The sequence below is a fragment of the Taeniopygia guttata genome, chromosome 3, assembly GCF_048771995.1.
Source record: "Taeniopygia guttata chromosome 3, bTaeGut7.mat, whole genome shotgun sequence".
Lineage (NCBI taxonomy): Eukaryota > Metazoa > Chordata > Aves > Passeriformes > Estrildidae > Taeniopygia > Taeniopygia guttata.
The window spans coordinates 49789185-49807579 of NC_133027.1; the positions used below are offsets into that span (position 1 = coordinate 49789185).

General features: G+C 37.9%; 2 protein-coding genes across 2 annotated transcripts in view; one reads left to right on the forward strand and one right to left on the reverse strand.

Annotated features, from left to right (window-relative positions):
- The window catches only part of KPNA5 (karyopherin subunit alpha 5), a 20469-nt gene extending 8983 nt beyond the window's left edge, over positions 1-11486 (forward strand). The window contains exons 9-14 of the mRNA XM_072926795.1: positions 1041-1204; positions 2325-2403; positions 3374-3499; positions 4353-4480; positions 6094-6272; positions 7829-11486. Coding sequence (XP_072782896.1) covers positions 1041-1204; positions 2325-2403; positions 3374-3499; positions 4353-4480; positions 6094-6272; positions 7829-8016 — 864 coding nt within the window. The 3' untranslated portion in view covers positions 8017-11486. The remainder of the gene's footprint in view (positions 1-1040; positions 1205-2324; positions 2404-3373; positions 3500-4352; positions 4481-6093; positions 6273-7828) is intronic.
- FAM162B (family with sequence similarity 162 member B) lies at positions 8498-16010 on the reverse strand. The gene is made up of 4 exons (XM_002190430.5): positions 15685-16010; positions 15139-15250; positions 12257-12365; positions 8498-12048 (listed from the first exon to the last, which is right to left on the reverse strand). Exons 1-4 carry the CDS (start codon positions 15797-15799, stop codon positions 11950-11952), a joined length of 435 nt encoding a protein of 144 aa, XP_002190466.5. The 5' UTR covers positions 15800-16010; the 3' UTR covers positions 8498-11949.
- Between the last annotated feature and the right edge of the window lie 2385 nt (positions 16011-18395).

Below are 18395 nucleotides of genomic sequence, written 5' to 3' on the forward strand. Positions count from 1 at the left end.
TATGAAATTAATTTCTGGTAAGGTTAATGACTTCAAAGAAGATTAACACTGGATATTCTGGTAGAAGAGACTGAGTTTAAATGATCATTAAAGTTCATTTGGAGAGCATTTAACTCATGAGTTAGTAATTACTAAATAGTAGTTATTGCTACTTATTAATTCTTGAAGAAATATTAACAAAAAGGGGGCATTTCTGTTGTCAATTAATTGATCACTTCACAATTACTCTGCCTAATCTATATCCTTTACTAGTGTTTTGTTCCGGCAGTGAAAAAACAAGTTTTTTTTGCTATTTGAATATAAAACCTCACAGGAAAAGGATACCCTATAGGCAGCTGCTAATAAGAATAAGTCCTCTGCTTCTTGCCCTTTGCAACAGCAGCAGTTGGACACATAATAGAGACTGAATTTGCATAACCCATGTAAGGTAAAGAATTAAGTTCTACAAAGAATACAAAATTCCCAGGCTGTACAGAAGACATCTGTCAGGTTCCAAATGGTGCTAAGGTGGTCTAATACATTTGGCTCTGCAGGGAAGTTACAGAGATTAAGACCAGAGGGTACAGCAGCGGTGAGAACTGAAATGGGACATTGATTGGTTCGGTGACTGTTGGGTGCTGTGTGAGTTACTCTAGTCTGGTTATTACAAATAACTGCCAGTACTCCTACAAAGCCAGCAAAAAAAAAAAAAAAAAAAAACCAAACCAAAACCTTTATTTTTGAGATTCTGCTCCCTGAATGATTAAAAAAAGCATCAGTAATTCCTGTAAAAGCAGATGGTTTTTGGTTAAGCTGAACAATTATATACTTAATACAGTATCTCTCAGTAAATAGGCTGTGAATCAGAATTTATCCAATTTGCTGGTTTGAATTGGATATCTGGTTTAATCAGAAAGTGTTCCACCTGGGTCCTCATTCATTAATGACCTTGTGTACCTGAGCAGTAAATAGTTTTGCACATTTATGACTTTGCAGAGTGTTCTCTGAAACTTGAAAAGTATGGAACACCTAATTTTATGCAATATTTTTCTTTAACCTAGGTTGCTCCTTGCTTAAATGTTTTATCAAGACTGTTGTTTAGCAGTGACCCGGATGTATTAGCAGATGCTTGCTGGGCCCTCTCTTACCTTTCAGATGGTCCCAATGATAAAATTCAAGCTGTTATTGATTCTGGAGTGTGTCGAAGATTGGTGGAGCTGCTTATGTAAGTCTTCTCACAAAACAAATGTCTTATAGTACTGTTAATATTAAAATTCAGCTGTGTTTTCTCACCGGATGTCTTTATTTTTGTGAAAAGTGATGAATTCAGTCTGAAATCTTTTAAGCTGCTTGCTAGGTTCCTGCAATTGTTTCTGACATTGACAGTGAATAAAGCTTTTTCCAAAGTATTCCCTTATATTCTGTAGAATTTAATGTAGGATTTCATATGCATGAAGGAATAAAAGGGCAAAGACTGAAGACTAATGTTGAATTGTAAATTAATTAATTAATCTTTTTTTTTGTTGTTTTTGGTTTTTTGTTGTTTTTTGGGGGTTTTTTGTTTGGTTGGTTTTGGGGGTTTTTTTGTTTTTGTTTTTAGTTTCACTATTGTACTTTCCTTTCTAGGACATATAATTGCTTTACAGACAGTTCTTGGACTCGGGGAAGTCCAGAGGCTGGCTAGAACCATTTTTAAACTGTTCCAATATATTTGGGTTTGGGTTATTATTTTCCTGGAAAAGGAGACTAAATCCCTGTGTTCACATGGGACTGCAGAGTAGGTCTGGGATAGTAGTTCATAGCACAGACAGCTCAGCACATTTCCCTGTGAAAAGCTGGTTTATATAGCTGTCAGGACAGGGAAGATTACTTTCTCTTCCTGTAGAAGCTCTAGGACAACTGTGTAATTTCCTTCCCCCACACATCAGGCAGCTGAATATGGTCTTCATGTGCCTGGCTTCTAGGATTATTGACTCACAAAAGGGGTAATTTGGCTTACAAAACATACTAAGCTTTAGTGTACACCTCCTAACAGCCCTTCTGTTTCTGTGGCTATTGAATGACATGTTCCAGTATCATATTTAATAATACTTGAGCTGGGCGAAATGGATCTGCTGAGCAGATTGCTGTAAGTTGTGGTGTTCCATAGAGGTGCTCGGTCTTTGAATCAGCAATTCAATTGTGGGGTTGTAGACAAATTTGGCTAAACAGGGAAAGTACAATAAGTAATACACTGTTTTTAATAACTAAATACTTAGCACCTGAAGTAAACCCTTGTTTGCTGAAAATGCAGAATTATTCTTTTAACACTTGGTAATATCAAGCAATATAATATTTTTCTCCAGGCATAATGATTACAAGGTGGTATCCCCTGCATTAAGAGCAGTTGGAAATATTGTTACTGGGGATGATATCCAAACACAGGTAAGACTATTTGATTTAAGACAAATTTTTTGTCAAGACAGAATTTTGTAAAAAACTTTGACAAAATACATGTCCAGTACAGGTATCTGCATACATCACTAGAAGAGGCTTTCTAGAAATCTATGCTGTTGATTTGATAGTTTAGGCTCCTGTTTTAAGCATTATGTTAGTGCAAGAATGAGCATTTTTTTTTACAGTATTGTGTGTAGTGGAATGCTTCATTTCTGTATAGTACTTTGTTGCTTGTTTTTGTTTTTTTTCCCTTCCTTTCAGGTGGTTCAGTTACTTACGGGTAAAGGGTCCCCTTTTTCAATAGTCTTAAAGACAGTCAAGGTTTTCACTTCTGAGCTATGCTTATACTTGATTTGTCCATGAACTTGTATGTGATAGTCTTACTGATGTAATTTATTCTAAATATGTGTTTTATTAATTTTAGTCAATGCCACTGATTTTGAAGCAATGCAGGAAATAGGAAGGCAGGTCCTACGTTAAAGATAATTCTCTCTAAAAGGCTGACAGTACTAGTGTAAAAAGAACATAAGGAAAAATGTTACTTGCATAATTTGTGAGCTCTAGAGAAAAGGATATTGCTAAGGAATTAAATAGAAACCCTTATCTCTTAAAAAATTAGCAAATAACTATACAAGTTAGATGTGCACTTGTCAATTATTTTGATTACTCATATTTTAGCCTTAAGCAGCCTTACTTAGTTTTGCAATTGTCAGTCTTTTGGTCTGAATTTTAATTGAAGGCAGATTCTTTTAAATTGCTGGATTGTCTGATAACACACTACAGCATTAAACACTTATTTTGCAGGATATGACACTTCATATAATATAAATGTGTTGCAAGATCTTTTTGAAGTCCTCTGTAAAATGCTTTTACATTTATATGTGTATATATATGTATATTGCACAAGGCTATATGTCTACATAGTGCAACCTAATTTTCAATTTTTAAATTATTTTAGGTGATTCTAAACTGCTCTGCATTACCATGTCTCTTGCACTTGCTTAGTAGTCCCAAGGAATCTATCAGAAAAGAAGCATGCTGGACTGTTTCTAATATAACTGCAGGAAACAGAGCTCAGATTCAGGTAAAGCCTGGCAATTTGTTACTCGGTTGATTTTGTTTTCATTTTACTACTTTACTTGATCTTCCTTCACAAGATGTAAATGGATACTGCACTGTCTCTGTATTATTTGTTTTAGTCCTAACTGTCTATAAGTTTACCTAACCTAAATGGTTTCTTCTAAACCTTGAGATATTATTTTAAATAGAAATAGCTGTCACAATTTGTACTACAAATTTGTCCAGTGAAAAGTGAACTGGTTTGTGAATATTTTGCTTAGATAAAAGCCTGACATTATGTCATCAACATTGAGTTGTGTTCTTGTGGAAATTTCTGCATCCTGAATATTGTTCCGGGTGACTGGAGCTATCTGATAAAAGGTTCTGATCTACAAAAATGAGAATTCTGAATCAGCATATGTATTCCAAAGCGATCTTTTCCCCTTCTGCTTCAATCAGAGATGAAAATATTACTTCCTGTTGTAACTTAAAACATGTAATAAAGTCTCCAATTACAGACATAGTCTCTCGATGGAGACCACAGACGTCAATAAAAGGGAAAATGTTATTCCGAGGCTTGAGCTTCAGTTCAAAAACTCAGAATGTGTTGTATGATTTTTAAGTAGGCCAGTCTAGTAAGTTGGGCTCTGCCCACCAGAAACAGAAAAATAAAAAACCCAAGGTTTTCTGATAGCCACTGCAGTGCAATTTGTAATAGTTCTAAATTTCACTTTAGCATTACTAGTTTGTATGACATCATCTAAACAAAATATTATTTGTTTTGATATTAGTGGGCATCACTAATTCTTGTAGTTAAGGCTATAAGTGTTCTGAAGTCTTTATTAATGGTTGTAAAATGTTACAATTTCATCTCTTAGGCAGTTATAGATGCAAATATTTTTCCAATATTGATTGAAATTCTCCAAAAAGCTGAATTTCGCACCAGAAAAGAGGCAGCATGGGCCATAACTAATGCAACGTCAGGAGGAACCCCTGAACAGATCAGGTAAGTTTGTGTGTGTGTTACTATTTTTTCTGCTTAAGGATCTTTTGTAGGGCATTTGGATTTCTGCATTTGAATCTTGACAGTCATAGCAACAAAATCCTAAACATAGCCTCAATTCCTTGAAACTTCAACTTGGAAATGTAGAAATTCAGAAAAATCAAAGAAATATATGCAATAAACTTAATAAATAATTAGTACTTTTTCTCAGGGTGTTGTACCTAAAGGGTGAAACAAGCTTCTCTTCTACAGCTAATATTACATTATCAAACACAATTGGAACAGTTGATGAACAGTTTCAGTGTTTGAAAATGGAAAAGTGTGAGGGGTTCTTTAGAAAATTTTTGCAGTGGAATTGTATACTTGGGGACAGACTTCAGGGATTTTAGTGGTTTCTTCGTGAATTTTAACTTCACTATCAGTGTTATTTTAAAGCAGATATCTAAACTCCTTGCTCAGAACTGAGTTTGATGAAACTTCTACTCTCAGTAGCTATTTATATGCTGCAAAGATAGAATTGCTAGAATAAAATACCTTCTGGTTTCTCTGAATACTATAGAATAATGATCATTTTGAATCAACTGATAATTTGATTTTAAAATTACTGTATTATTTGGAAGCCAGAACTGAAAGTGATGTGATAACTTATCTAGCATATTGGGAGATCTGTTGCAAGAAATATGTTCTTATTAATTTATAATGTAACTAATCCTGAACTTCTTAAAGCCACTAAGTGTTATCAGAGGGATAACAGGGCTAACAAAGAAAAGTGTCTTGCTTTCTTGAATTTGTTTTAATTGCTTGTATAATGTAACACTTCAAAATCTAGCATTTTAAAAATACATTTTAATTCAGGATCTTCAAATAGTAGATGTGTATATAATACCATAACAATGGCTCCTCATCAACAATACATTGTTGCTGAGGAGCCATTGTTGGTGTCATGAAGTTTTAGTCCTTCTAAAGTCCTCAGGGTTCTACTGCCTAACTGCAGGATAGTTTTTAATCACTGAATTAAGCTGTATTTAGGCAAACATTGCTGTCATCATTTTACTTACATGGTAGAAGCAAGGACACAGGTTATGACTTGTGAAAGTTCATATACATTTTTTTTTCAAAATTGTGAAAAGGAGTGGGATACTCAGAATCTCAGTATTTTTGTCTTTGTATTTAGAGTTACATCCTTCTCTTCATAGTAGGTGGTGCTATTATCTTAATGGACTGCTAGTGTGGATTGTGTTAGCACAGAGCAGTACCCAGTGTTCTTACGTGTACCTAATGTGTTTACTTGATATTTTTACCACTAGAAAATTTCACCTGCCTGAGAAAAGAACTTCCTGCTAAAATTTTTTCTCTTATATTCAGTTAAACCCAGCTGAAGATTGTAGGTAAAAAGACTATAGATTTCACACTCCAAATAGGAATACACACATTCATTTTGTTTTATTAGGATAAGTTGTAATATTTATTTCATTTGAGCCTAAGTTTCTTTTTGTATTGTTGCGTATTTTAGAAGTTCTGTTTTTAGCAAAAGTAAATATAAATAGCAGTACACTGGTATGTCAGAATAAATGTGCTGGATTGTCAGTTCTTTTCTCCTTCCTCTGTTTTTTTAGGTATTTGGTAGCACTAGGTTGTACCAAGCCTCTTTGTGACCTCCTGACTGTGATGGATTCAAAAATAGTACAGGTGGCTTTGAATGGACTTGAAAATATTCTCCGTCTTGGAGAGCAAGAGTCAAAGCAGAATGGAATCGGCATTAATCCTTATTGTGCCCTCATAGAGGAAGCCTACGGTAAGAACACACTTCTTGTAAAACCACATACCTGAACTCTCTTATTCTAGGCTATTCTAGGTAAAAACAAAATCATTGTGAGTCATTTTGAAATTTGCAGGTAAGTTTTAATATGAGAATTACTCCAAGCAGGAGTAGACATAAAGTATCACAAAGTAAGTAATGTAACATTTAGGGGAAAGTGGTTAAATGCAGAAAACGTCTGGGTGTTTGTCTGCAGTCAGTTTAAATGTCCCTCTAGAGAAGCATTCTCAGAAGGGTTTTACACAGGTGTCCCAGTCTATTGGAACCATGCTTTGCATAAATTTATCAGCCATTTTAATACTTTATTGCCTAGTCCTGTCTGCTACAGTTTCATTACCAAGAGGGATGTAAGATCAGGGATTTTTAATTGATCCTAAAGTTGGATCACTTTTTAATATAGTAAATATCAGTAACAGCAAAATCAACTTCAGGTCATAAAACTAAGTAAGTATTTACTTTAGCAAGTTTTTTTCTTTAATCTCTTATAAAAGTTCTTGAATCAAACCTCTACATAAAGGCATTTTAATTTGTGGAATTTCATGACTGGATTCTTTTACAATTGGCTTATAATGCAACTGGCATTTTTTATGGAGAATTGCCTTTTTTGTAGCTCTGACAAAACAAAATTGTCAGACATTTTTATTTCAGAAACTGCTAGTAACTAATAGAACTGTAGTTCTAATTGGCCACATTGTATCTGATTAGGTGGTACTAACTTTCCTGTAATGCAGTCTTTACATCTGAATTCCTTGTCAAAGAGTTCGTTTTTTTAAATCAAGTGCATGCTTGAAGAACTTAGCAATTAAATGCATAAGAGGAGTAAATACTGAAGACTCTAGTGGAATTTATTGTATTACAGATTTTCTGTCCATTCATAATTTTAAGTATTGACTCTAGGTTCTCTTCTTTCCTTTAGCACTTAAGCATAGGCTGCTGAAGCTGTAGAGTATAAATCCAAGTAAGGAAAATAGCTGATTATATCACCCTCATTGCTTTGGCCTCTGCAATCACCAGAAAGGTTCATTTGAGCTCTTTCTAATCCAACTTAAGTGGAAACATTACCTTAAAAAGCTAAACAGGGATTTTATATTAACCTGACTGCCTAGCACTTAACCTCTGCTCCTTTTGCCGAGTTATGTCCTTTACTTGCAAAATTGTAAGCTTTCCAAAAGGTAGGCTATTTAAATCTTACAGTTAAATTCAAAAAAAGATACCAGACTGAGCCGAGTGACAGCTCCATGAGTGGAGATAGAATTTGGAGTTGGGGAAGACTTAAGAGTAGAACAGAAATTAGGATATTAGTTTAATTGAAATGCTTCTAGCATGGTTTTAAAATGAGTTTGGACAGCAGAAAATGAAGACTAGAAATACATGAGTTGGGACATTAAGAACCAGTGATATCAAATTAATTGAGGTGACTTCGGATTCCATCTTTTTGTCTTAAGAAGTACTGTTATACTATAAGCTGCTTCCATTTGAATTCATCATTAATTTAAGCAACTGTATTTGAAAATGTTCTGTTTTGAATTTAGGACTTGATAAAATTGAATTTCTTCAGAGGCATGAAAACCAAGAGATCTACCAAAAGGCTTTTGAACTCATAGAGCATTATTTTGGTGTTGAAGAAGAGGACTCTAGTATTGCACCTCAGGTGGATGAAAGTCAGCAGCAGTTTGTGTTTCAACAGCAGGAGGCTCCAATGGAGGGGTTTCAGCTCTAAACTACTGAAGTGAATAGAAGCATAAAATTTAAACACTTGTATGGTGTGGGGTTTTTTTTTTTCTCAGAGGTCTTTTCTTTATGGCCAAAGTTAGAGGAAAAGCTGAATGTTTTACAGAAATACATGAAGAAACAGCTCATGCACTTTTATATATTGTGTTAGAGACAACTGTTCTCTGTTTTGTATTTGTGTTCTTCATTATCTCTTATGTACAGAAAACAACTGTGAGTAATCGTGTCTAAAAGCATTAAATGTGATTTAACAAGAACTGTTTAGCTAAGACTTGGTAGGATTTTAGGTAGTAGTTCAGAATTTTTCATGTAGTCTCAAACTTCCTATCAGCAATACAGTTACTGACAGTTAAAGTTTTGGCAGTAGGCTTGACTTGCCCAGTATCTATCAAATCTACCTCTTGTATTGAAGCAGAAACAGTGCTTCAGAACTAAGGCATGAAATAAAGATGAGCTTGTAAGAAGCTGAATTGGAATGTGAAAAATATTTATTTAAATTGTGAAACTTTTATGCATTACTTACTTTACAACATACTGTTGGAATTTATTTATAAAATGTATTTAAAGACATAATAGATATACATATATAATGCTAATTACCTAATATAATATTGAATATATAAAAAAGTTCTTTCTGAATTATGGGGAAAGAGGACTATTTCAGAGGTTTTCAAATTGGAATCAGCAGAGACCTTGTTGGTCATTAGATGTTGGCTCTGTAATGAAAGCTGCTAAATGGCATTACAAGTCAGCCACAACTGCAGTACTTTGCAGTGGAAGCAGCCACTGCAGTTACCACAAGAAAGCTGCAATTAGGACTGACAGAAGGGTGATGTGCACCAATTACTAAGCTGATGTTTTACAGCTGTCTTCTGTCAAGATGTGGTAACACCACTTTAGTTTGAGAAACATTGCAATGTTTGCCTTTTAGTACAATAGCTTCTTAAAAGTTTAGACAGTAGGTGTTATTTTTGACCAAGTATGCTACTGCCACTTGAACTGTTCCTTAGGTTAATAAATTTGGTTTGCTTTTGGTAAGACAATAGAAATACTGCAATAAAAAATGAATAGTGAATCACACCAGTTGAAGGAAAAGTTTGTTGTACTGTAAATAGCATTTAGTACGTGGACACCAAAACTAACTAGAAGTTACTGTCATCTAAATATTTAGGCTCTATAATATACAGTGTTTGCTGTTAAACACTAAAAGATACAGAATTCTAATATGTACCTTAACAGTTTTGAGTACAGAAAAGTGTATGCTCTGCTTTGACTTGCATATAAGTAGTGTTTCTGGTGTATTAGTAGTATATCTCATTTGGAGAAATTAATACTTTGGGTTAACTCTGAAGTATTACTATTTTTTATTACCTGTAATTAATGTATTAACATCAAACTCCTGGGTTAAGTGAAATCTGTGACATATGAAAGCATTTCATGCTTCATAAAAAGCTGCAATTCAGACTTCAAATCACTTACCCATGGCACTGTGCTTGTCACTAAATAATATTTTAATGCACTGAAAAATACAGGTTAAAGGTTGTATCATTTACAGTACCATTTTATATTTAGAATTTTTTTTACATGCAAGTTAAGATTCTAAGATGTTTCACTTTGCTGTTACAGCAATATATTCTATATTGTAATTGAATGTGGGACTTGAAGTGGATTTTCTAAAATTAATGGTCAGTTTTGACTAAGATATAACTGGGAGGGAAGCAACCTCCCTTTGAAGTCTTTTTAGTGGAAGATAGAAGTGTAAGAAGTGTATATAGGAGTGCTGTTACTTTATGAACTCTGAATAACAGAGATATTTTAGCAAATGACACTTTAAACCTAGATTTGTACAGCATACAACAGTTTTGCATAGTGTGATAATATTGAGTACAGCTGCCAAATTTTCGTATAATGTTAAGTGATTGTACTTATGCCCTTTTTACTCTCATAGTTTTAGGTTTTCGTACACCAACCTTCATTCTTTCCCATGGTCTCTTCACTCCCCATCTATCAAAGAACAGGGTAACGATCATGAAAATCTACCAAGATTACTAGCAAATGCTGAATTTCAATGTTTTAATGTAAGAAAATTATTCAGGTAACAGGGTATTCCTTTGTTTCTAACAACCTTGTTTTGATAGAAACCAGCTGTGCCTGCTTTTTATTTGGAGAACCCTGTAAAACTACATTTATAAGCCTCTCTTATTTAAACCAAATCTGAACTATGAAAATCTTAATTGAAAGACTTGAAAATGAAGAAAAGAGGGGAGATTTAAAGTATTATATTTGTTTTGAAAGAATGTCTTCATTTGTGTGGATATATTCTATCTTGTGGACAGTTAGTGACTGCACTTTACACATTTACACAAACTATATTTCATGCCTCTGATTCATTTAAATGGAACAATTTGAAAGGGAACTATAATTGATGGACTTTTAGGATGATGAAAATCTTTATTTAAATTCAACATTTGGTTTACCCTGATACTGTTAAAAAATAATAATGAAGATTGTTTAAAGGATGGTCTCTCCTATTTTATCATTGGGTTTATATCATGCTTTGTTAAAAGCACATAAATGAACAAAATAAAACTAGAGATTATGACTTAAGGTCAGCTCTGGTGTACTCGTTTGCAGGTAGGTGCATGATTATGATGATGTTACCTAAACAGATGAAACTAGTACGGAGAGAGAAACAAAACTGTGATATGAAAATCTCTTCAAGTTTGGCATTTTATATGCAATCTGCAGTGCCCCATCAGGTACAAAGTCTGTTTGAAAATACAGGGGGTTTGGGTTTAATTAAAAGGGTACCATTTGTTCTGCTTAAATGTGAATACTAACTAGCTAATCTATGCAACTATGCAGAGCATAAGATTTTTTAATTAGTTCCCTATTCTTGTTACACTGAATCATAGCTAATTTTTTCATCATTGCACTTTTGTCTGAGGATTGGTTCATACAGCTTTTTAATTTTATAGTATTTGCTTTACACACTGTTCCTAACAGCAATCAGAAAATAGTAATAATGTTGGCACAGAAATGTTTGCTGTAGAACAAGTTTGCAACTGGAAACTATTTATTGTTGGGCCTGTCTTGAAAAAAAACAATAAAGATGCACTATTGTCTTTCCTCATGGTTAATTTTCAGTAGGTTTAAATGTATTAAATTGTACAGCTGAGGTTTTTTGTAACAGGTCTGCAAATAGATACGTGGACTTAAACTGTGACCTCAAGATTTCACTGAAATCTGGAATGAGCAATTCTAGTAACTTATGGCACAATGTCTTCAGTATATAATGCGGGAAACCTAAATTACCTGTATTAACTTCAGATAGTAATAGTGCATCTTTAAATCCAGGCCAACAGCTTACTACTGTAACAGAACATATAAGTAGTATGCAATATTATGGAATGTTAAATCTCCAAATACCATACAGAAACCAATAAAACCTATTTTACACATGTTTACTGTATTTATTTAGTGATTCAGTAAGTGTTGCTTCTTAAAGCTAAAAAATGCAAATACCATTTTGAATGCAGCATTAATGCCAATGAGTTCCAAGTGGCAATTTGTGCACTGAAAAACTGCACTGTCACCAGACAGAAAACTTCTTGGGTGTAAATATTTTGTGATTATCTAACCAAAGGTACCTGACTTTCTCAGGAAACTACCTCATCCCCTTTAAAACTAATTACTGCTTTTAATCATATGCATAACATTCTAAATAGCTTTAATTATATGCAACAATTATCCAGAATATCTTCCTAATGAAAGAGCCATTCCCTTTCTTTTTGTGATGCTGTAGCTACTCTTACTTTGAGGTAAGCATGCTACAGTTGTCTGTTTAGGGGTGAAACTCACTAATCGCTCTCAGCAGCAGTTAATTTTGCTCTTCCAAGAACATTGAGCATTTCAGACAAAGTTACTTGTTCTTCGCCTCCGCAGCCAGCGCAGCCTCCTCCCGCCACTTGGCCTTCTTTGCCAAGTTCAAGCTCGTTAAGGACTCATGACGTGCAGCAGCCTGAGGAAGTAACAGCATAGGAGTAAGGATGCACCCAGGGAAAGCTACCCAGCCTTGGGAATGGGTAACAGCCGCTTAGGGCAGCTGAGGTTTCAGAGAGTAGATTAGCTGAAGCATGGGCAGCTCTAATCTGCTGCTCTTGGTTTAGATTTGTGTGCTTTTCACAGAATTCCATTATTTTAAAGTATGCTACACGGTCATATCTCACCTTCTTAGCCGAAGCAATCACTGCAAAACAGGCAATAATTGAGAGCCCAATCATGATGTAACAGGCTTTCACTCGAGCTTTGTTTCTTGCCTTGTCTAGCATCTCTGGCCTACAATTAAAGTAGTTTAATTGAGTCATTGAAAAAGGCCAAGTATCTCTTCAAAGCATTGCAGACATAACATCACAATTTAAAAATAAATATAGAATTAGCTTCTGAAACAAGCATCTTCAGCTTGCTGTGGTTAGTTTTGTATCAGTCATTTTCTGATCCTAATCCATTTCCCATGGCAAAGCAACACTTAGTGGACTTAGACAGTTTGGGGGTTTTTTAAGCTGGGAAAAAAATTGCTCAGGCAATAAATATTTGCATTTCAATGCTTGGGGTAAATACACCAGAAATCATACCTTATAAACAGAGTGAAAATTGAGCAGGGTTATCTGTTTAAAACAGATGGAGATGTGGTGTCAGATGGAGTAAAAGCAAGTTCACTTTAGAAATCAATTACTGCTGTATCTAACCTGTTCCGATGGTGTTCTGTAGATTAAGGGCTTTAAATCCTCCAATTGTTGATTAAAGCAAAGTTTGTACTACTATGAATTAAAGGTTTTAGGTCTTTATTAAAGCAGCCTGACAAAAAGTGGGCAGCTGATGTCAGCCACCTTGCTATTTCATGAGCACACACTTAAACAAGAACAATCCTACAGGGTTGTTTTTGCTGGAAATCAAAGGCAAAAATCGTGAAAACTGCTGTCCTCTTTTTGGAAGTAGTTGGTGCTAATAGGCGTTTTACAGCCCAGCAATCTGCTTTGGTACAGCTCCCATTTCCACCCTCCTCCCTTCTGGGCCAGCAGCGTAGCCCTGGGAACCAGCAGTACAGGAAATCATGAAAATTGTCCCAAAACATTCAGCTGAGTTTTTCCAAGTCAAACATTATACTTGGGAGTACAGTTTTTAAGATACTCATAATAATACTGCCTGTGCACCATTTTCCTTTCATAATTCATCATGGGAATACTTTATATATATATTTATAGATATTTGTAAGATATGAGTACATGTTTTTTATATATGTATAAACCCACAACTATATGTGTAAAAAGAATAGTTGCATAAAGAATTGATTTTGTGTTCTAAGTAAACATGGTGTAATGTTTATTTCCTTCAAAAAACCTTTAGATTTACTTTAAAGAGCAATGGGGTGGGATGGGGCAGAGCTGGGGATTTGACATGCCCATGAAAGCTTGCACCAAGGCTGAGGACTGCAGTGCTTTGCTGTAAGGTTCAGTGTGGTGGAAGAGGACAGGTCCTGTGAGCAGCAGTGCTCACAGCCCTTCCTTGCCAGCGCACACAGGGGCACGTTGTGCACATTCTGTTTCTTGCAGGTGACTAACAATGCCTGTAGTTCTAAGGAACTGCTTCTGGTTTGTACAGTGATTAAAATCATCTTCAAAACAAGCTGCACATCAGACTGGCACGTAGGATCATTAATCCAATAATCCATTTGTGGCAACAAAAGCAAAACCGTAAATGTTATTAGTTTGATGTATTAGCCTAATTATATTTCACAGTGCACTAATTGAAACTCCTCTGAGGCAGATTTTCACTTTCTGCTTTCTGCATATGCTTTAAGGAAAACAGACCTTACAATGTTCTTTCCTAATTGCATATTAGGGTCTTTTTTATTCAATCCTTAATCAAGACTCCAGGTAAACCTCTGCTAAAGTGAGCAACAGCTGGGGCTGAAAAAAAAAACCAAAGAAACCACAACAACCTTGAATAAAGCCTGCAGATTTGTTTCATAGTGCAAACTATCTTCAGCAGATAGGTTGTGTTCACAGGTAGCAACACCTTGCAATTCTTCTTTTGACAAGAGTTAAAACAGTGCCACAGTTCAGCCTCAATGCCTAACAATCAACTACTTCTAGTATATTACTATGTGTAGTATAGTATAGTAGAGTAGAGTATAGGACAGTATAGTATAGTATAGTCCTACAGTTCTAAAAATACATTGCTTACCCAGAAAGCAAAGTGGTGACACTCACCTGCCAGGCCAGAAAGGAGTGATTTTTGTGCATGTGTCTGTATGACTGACAAATGCCATGTCTTTATAAATATCTCCTGAAAGTTGAATAGCATTTACAATTCCTGAGACGTGTCTGAACCTTCCTCTAGAGGAAGATCGTGAAACTAACAGCACAAGACAGGCTAAGCTATCCAGAAAGCCGCTGTCCAGCTCAGCACACTCCAGTGAAACTATCGGGAACCAGCAAGAATAGGCAGAGGATGGACCTGTTGCTTTACACAGCTCTGCACACTGTTTATTCTCAACGTGTCACCTGAGGCAGGGACATACTGTGGTGATAAAAATTAGTGTCCTGGAGAGATGTCTAGCATGCTATCTAACATCCTAAGAAAACGGAGCCTTAAACATTACAGAGGTTTCAGGCTTCCCTATTTTTCCTCATATTCTATAATAAAAAATAATTTATGGTATGTATTCATTCAGTGACAGCTCCCTTAGAACAGTTTATTCAAGCTGTAAGCAGAAAATATTGTTTACCAATAACATCCTTCTCTGATTGCACATTAGGAATAAGCAAAACAAACAAGCCAGTACATAAATGTAACCAAGGCTGTCTACTCAGATGGACCCAGTTCTTAATCCCAGGCTCTAGGGACTCAGCAAGGAACATTTTCTCATCTTAACCTCTAACCAGGACAGGAAATTCTCTTGCCCTCTAATTTGTTTCCAAGTCTCAGTGCTGTGAAACCAGCCGTTTTAAGCTCTGTGGAAAAACTTTAAATTTTCCACAGAATCAGGATCACACCGCTGCTTTCCCTTCAGCTCCATGTTACCCTTGGACAAGGCCAGCACACTTACGAGATCCTCAGAGGAATCTCTTCTTCTGTCTTGAAACGTCCAGTCCAGAGGAGGATTTTTTTGTCAAAATTCGAAGGTTTGTAACTTGCAACCATCCTGTGAGCCTGCTCAGCTTAAAGAGTAGAAAAAAAACTCACTTTGTAAACTGTGCATTAAGAGAGAATAAAGACTGATAGTAAGGTGTAGAAGGGAAAAACCCCCTCCCCATTTTGGTCGCTGGAAGAGTAATTTAGGGATTACATCTCCAGGTCTCGGCTACGCAGAGTCACCTCCGCGCTGTCTCTGGAATATCCCCGCACTCAGCGAGTGTTTCTGCGGGTCTGCTTCGACCTCCCCGCCGGCTGTGGGTACCCGAGCGAGCCGGAGAACTCTCGGGACCACCCGAGCTGTGGTGCCGCCGGCGGGCCGCCCCACCGGGCAGCCCTGCCCCGCTCCGTCCCGGTCCCGAGCCGCCCTCCCGCGCATCTCCCCGTCGGCCCCGGGACGCCGCCGCGGGGCCGATCCCGGCGCCTCCGCTTCCCCCCGTTGCTGCGGGCAGCCCCTTACCGCGGGTGGTGCCCGGGCTACGGGCGGGATCCCCGGCGGCCGCTGCTCCCCGCGCGGGCGGGCGGAGAGGCGCGGCGGACAGCAGCCGCCCCGGGCGGAGGCGCGCCGGCAGCATGGCGAGGATGGCGAGGAGCGGCGGGACCCTCTGCCGACCGGGACCCTCTGCCTCGGCCGGACCCTCTGCCGACCGGGACCCTCTGCCTCGGCCGGACCCTCTGCCGCAGCGGGAGCGGCCCCGCCCCGCCCCGCTCCAGCCCGCCTCCCGAACCCTCCCAGCCGCGCCCGGAGGAGAGGCAAGGAGAGACGGGACGATCGCCGGCACCCGACGGGATGGGTCCTCCCGAAAAGGTATCCTGTTCACGTACCGCTCTCACGGATTGCAACTCAAGCGAAGAAAGGTCACTGTCCGAGACAAAACTCGGCTAAAGAAAACAGACGCGGTAATTCAGCTTCATGTGAGGACGCGCACATGCTGGAGCGAGTCCTGCGGAAGGCCACAAAAACAGCCAGAGACCAGATGCACTTCTCCCGTGAAGACAGGCTGGGAGAGCTGAGGTTTGTTCAGCCTGAAGAAGAGAAGGTTCCAGGGAGACCTTACAACACCTACTGGTCCCTAAAGGGGGCCCACGAGAAAGATGGAGAAGGGCTTTTTACAAAGGCATGTAGTGATTCCTATACCCTCATTACAAATAACAGCTTTAAACTGAATCAGGATGGGTTTAAATAAGGAAGAAATTATTTCCTGTGAGGTTGACGAGACACTGCCACAGGTTGCTCGGAGAAGTTGTGGATGCCCCATCCCTGGAGGGTTGGATGGGGCTTTGAGCAACCTGCTCTAGCAGAAGGTGTTACTGCCCTTGGCAACTAGATGGTCTTTAAGGTCCCTTCCAGTCCAAACCATTTTATGATTCTATGTAGAGTATAATTCTGTGACACAAACCTGCCCACATTTGCATTTCTGTCATTTTACTTCTTTCTGAATGCTCAAATATACTGATTCTCATCATAGACTTTTCCATCTACTTCAACTGAAAAAGGGAAGAAGGAAAAAACTTTGTTGTTTTTCCTTTCACATCCTGGACAGAATTGGTTTTTTTATTTGTTGGGGTTTTTTTTTGTTTTGTTTTTTTTAAACACCCCCCCCCAAAAAAAAAAAAAACCAAAAAAACCACCAAAAACCAAACCAAAAAAACTCAGAGAAATCGGCACAGAATAGACATTTACTAAGTAGCAGCCAGTGTCAGCATGATATTCCTGACAGTGTAAGATTGTATCAACAGAGCTGTGTCTGATGCACCAAGCAGTGGAAGATTTTACTCCCATCAGCCAAAGCCAGAATGGCTGCAGATGAACAGAGGAAGTCCCACTCCCCAGGGATGGATCACTGTCTGGCAACAGCTCAAGTCCTGTGCTCACTGTGACAGCACAAAAGAGGAGTTTTGAACTATTTGTAGCCAAAACATCCAGCTATCTTTTCTTCAGAAGCAGCATATCACAAAAAGGAGGAGATGCACATCTTTACATGCACACACACTCCTTGAGCAGCTGTGCCATCTTTCAGAATGTTGTCAAGGAGATGAAGACACATCAACAGGAATGACCTAGAGGATGACACTTTACCTTTGCTCAAAGAGAGTGGCATAATGTCAAGCAGTGCTCCTTGTCCCTGAAGACACAACTGGGAAGGGCAGGAAGAGTCAGCACATTTCAGTGTCATTCATTACGAGCAGCATCCCAGACACTGCTGTCAGTTGCCCCTCCTGACAGTCACCCACACATTTAGAGTCACTGTAGTTCCAATGGCCATCAGCAGAACTGCTGGGAGGAAGCCTGGAGCTCACGTAGTTTCCAGCACTTGCCAAAGAACTGCTATAAAGATTGTGGGCAGCTGAAAGGCATCTACACAGCCAGAGCTACTGAAATCTTGAGGGGATTATGCTCTGGAGAAGAGGATGTCAGACACTTGGTGGCCTTCATGGTCTTCATTCTCCCTGAAGATATTCTACATTGTATGATAGTGGCTTCAGAATGCATCATTTAGCATTATAGACAATGGATGACATAAGTCCTAAAAATGTTAAATAATGTTTACATCCAGAGCAGCCTCCTGCTGGCCTTAACAAACAGGATTTTCCCATTTGATTTCTCTGTGAACAGCACTGTGTTTGGAGACATTTGTTCTCTCTATTTCTCTCAGAGATGGAAAACGTGCCTGTGTTAATGTTTTGAGAAGTGATTTCAGGACCTTTCCAAAGTAAGCAAGCAGAATGTGCTCTGGGCCAGAAAAAAGAGCTGGTCCCTTTGGTCTCACATGGCCTGACCTATGGGCCATGGCTCTGGGAGCGCTAGGATAAGACTTTGCTATGACTCTGGAAGGTGATTCATGTTCTGTGCTCTGGGAATGAAAATCTGTTTCAGGCTCATTTAATGTCCCTTGACTGACAAGAGGAATGGTTAGATAGATTGCTGGAATACTTACTGCCCTGGGCAGGAGAATGTGCACAAATGCTACTTAAGCATAATAATCTCCTATTTTAAGTCTTTTTTTAGGGTAGCACAATCCCTTTATGTTCTTCCTACATATGACCACTTGCTTCTTGCAGAAAAGGCATTTAAAACCATGGAACACATCTTGGCATAAGGTCTCTTTTTTGCTGTCAAGTCAAGCTCCCATACCTGTTACATCTTCTCTGCTCCACCATGGACTGTGC

Coding starts and splice junctions, on each gene's coding strand:
- FAM162B (XM_002190430.5), bottom strand. CDS start 15,799: ATGCTGCCGGCGCGCCTCCGCCCGGGGCGGCTGCTGTCCGCCGCGCCT. Junction 15,251..15,684: donor TAGCCCGGGCACCACCCGCG/GTAAGGGGCTGC, acceptor CTACTCTTTAAG/CTGAGCAGGCTCACAGGATG. Junction 12,049..12,256: donor TGATTGCTTCGGCTAAGAAG/GTGAGATATGAC, acceptor TTACTTCCTCAG/GCTGCTGCACGTCATGAGTC.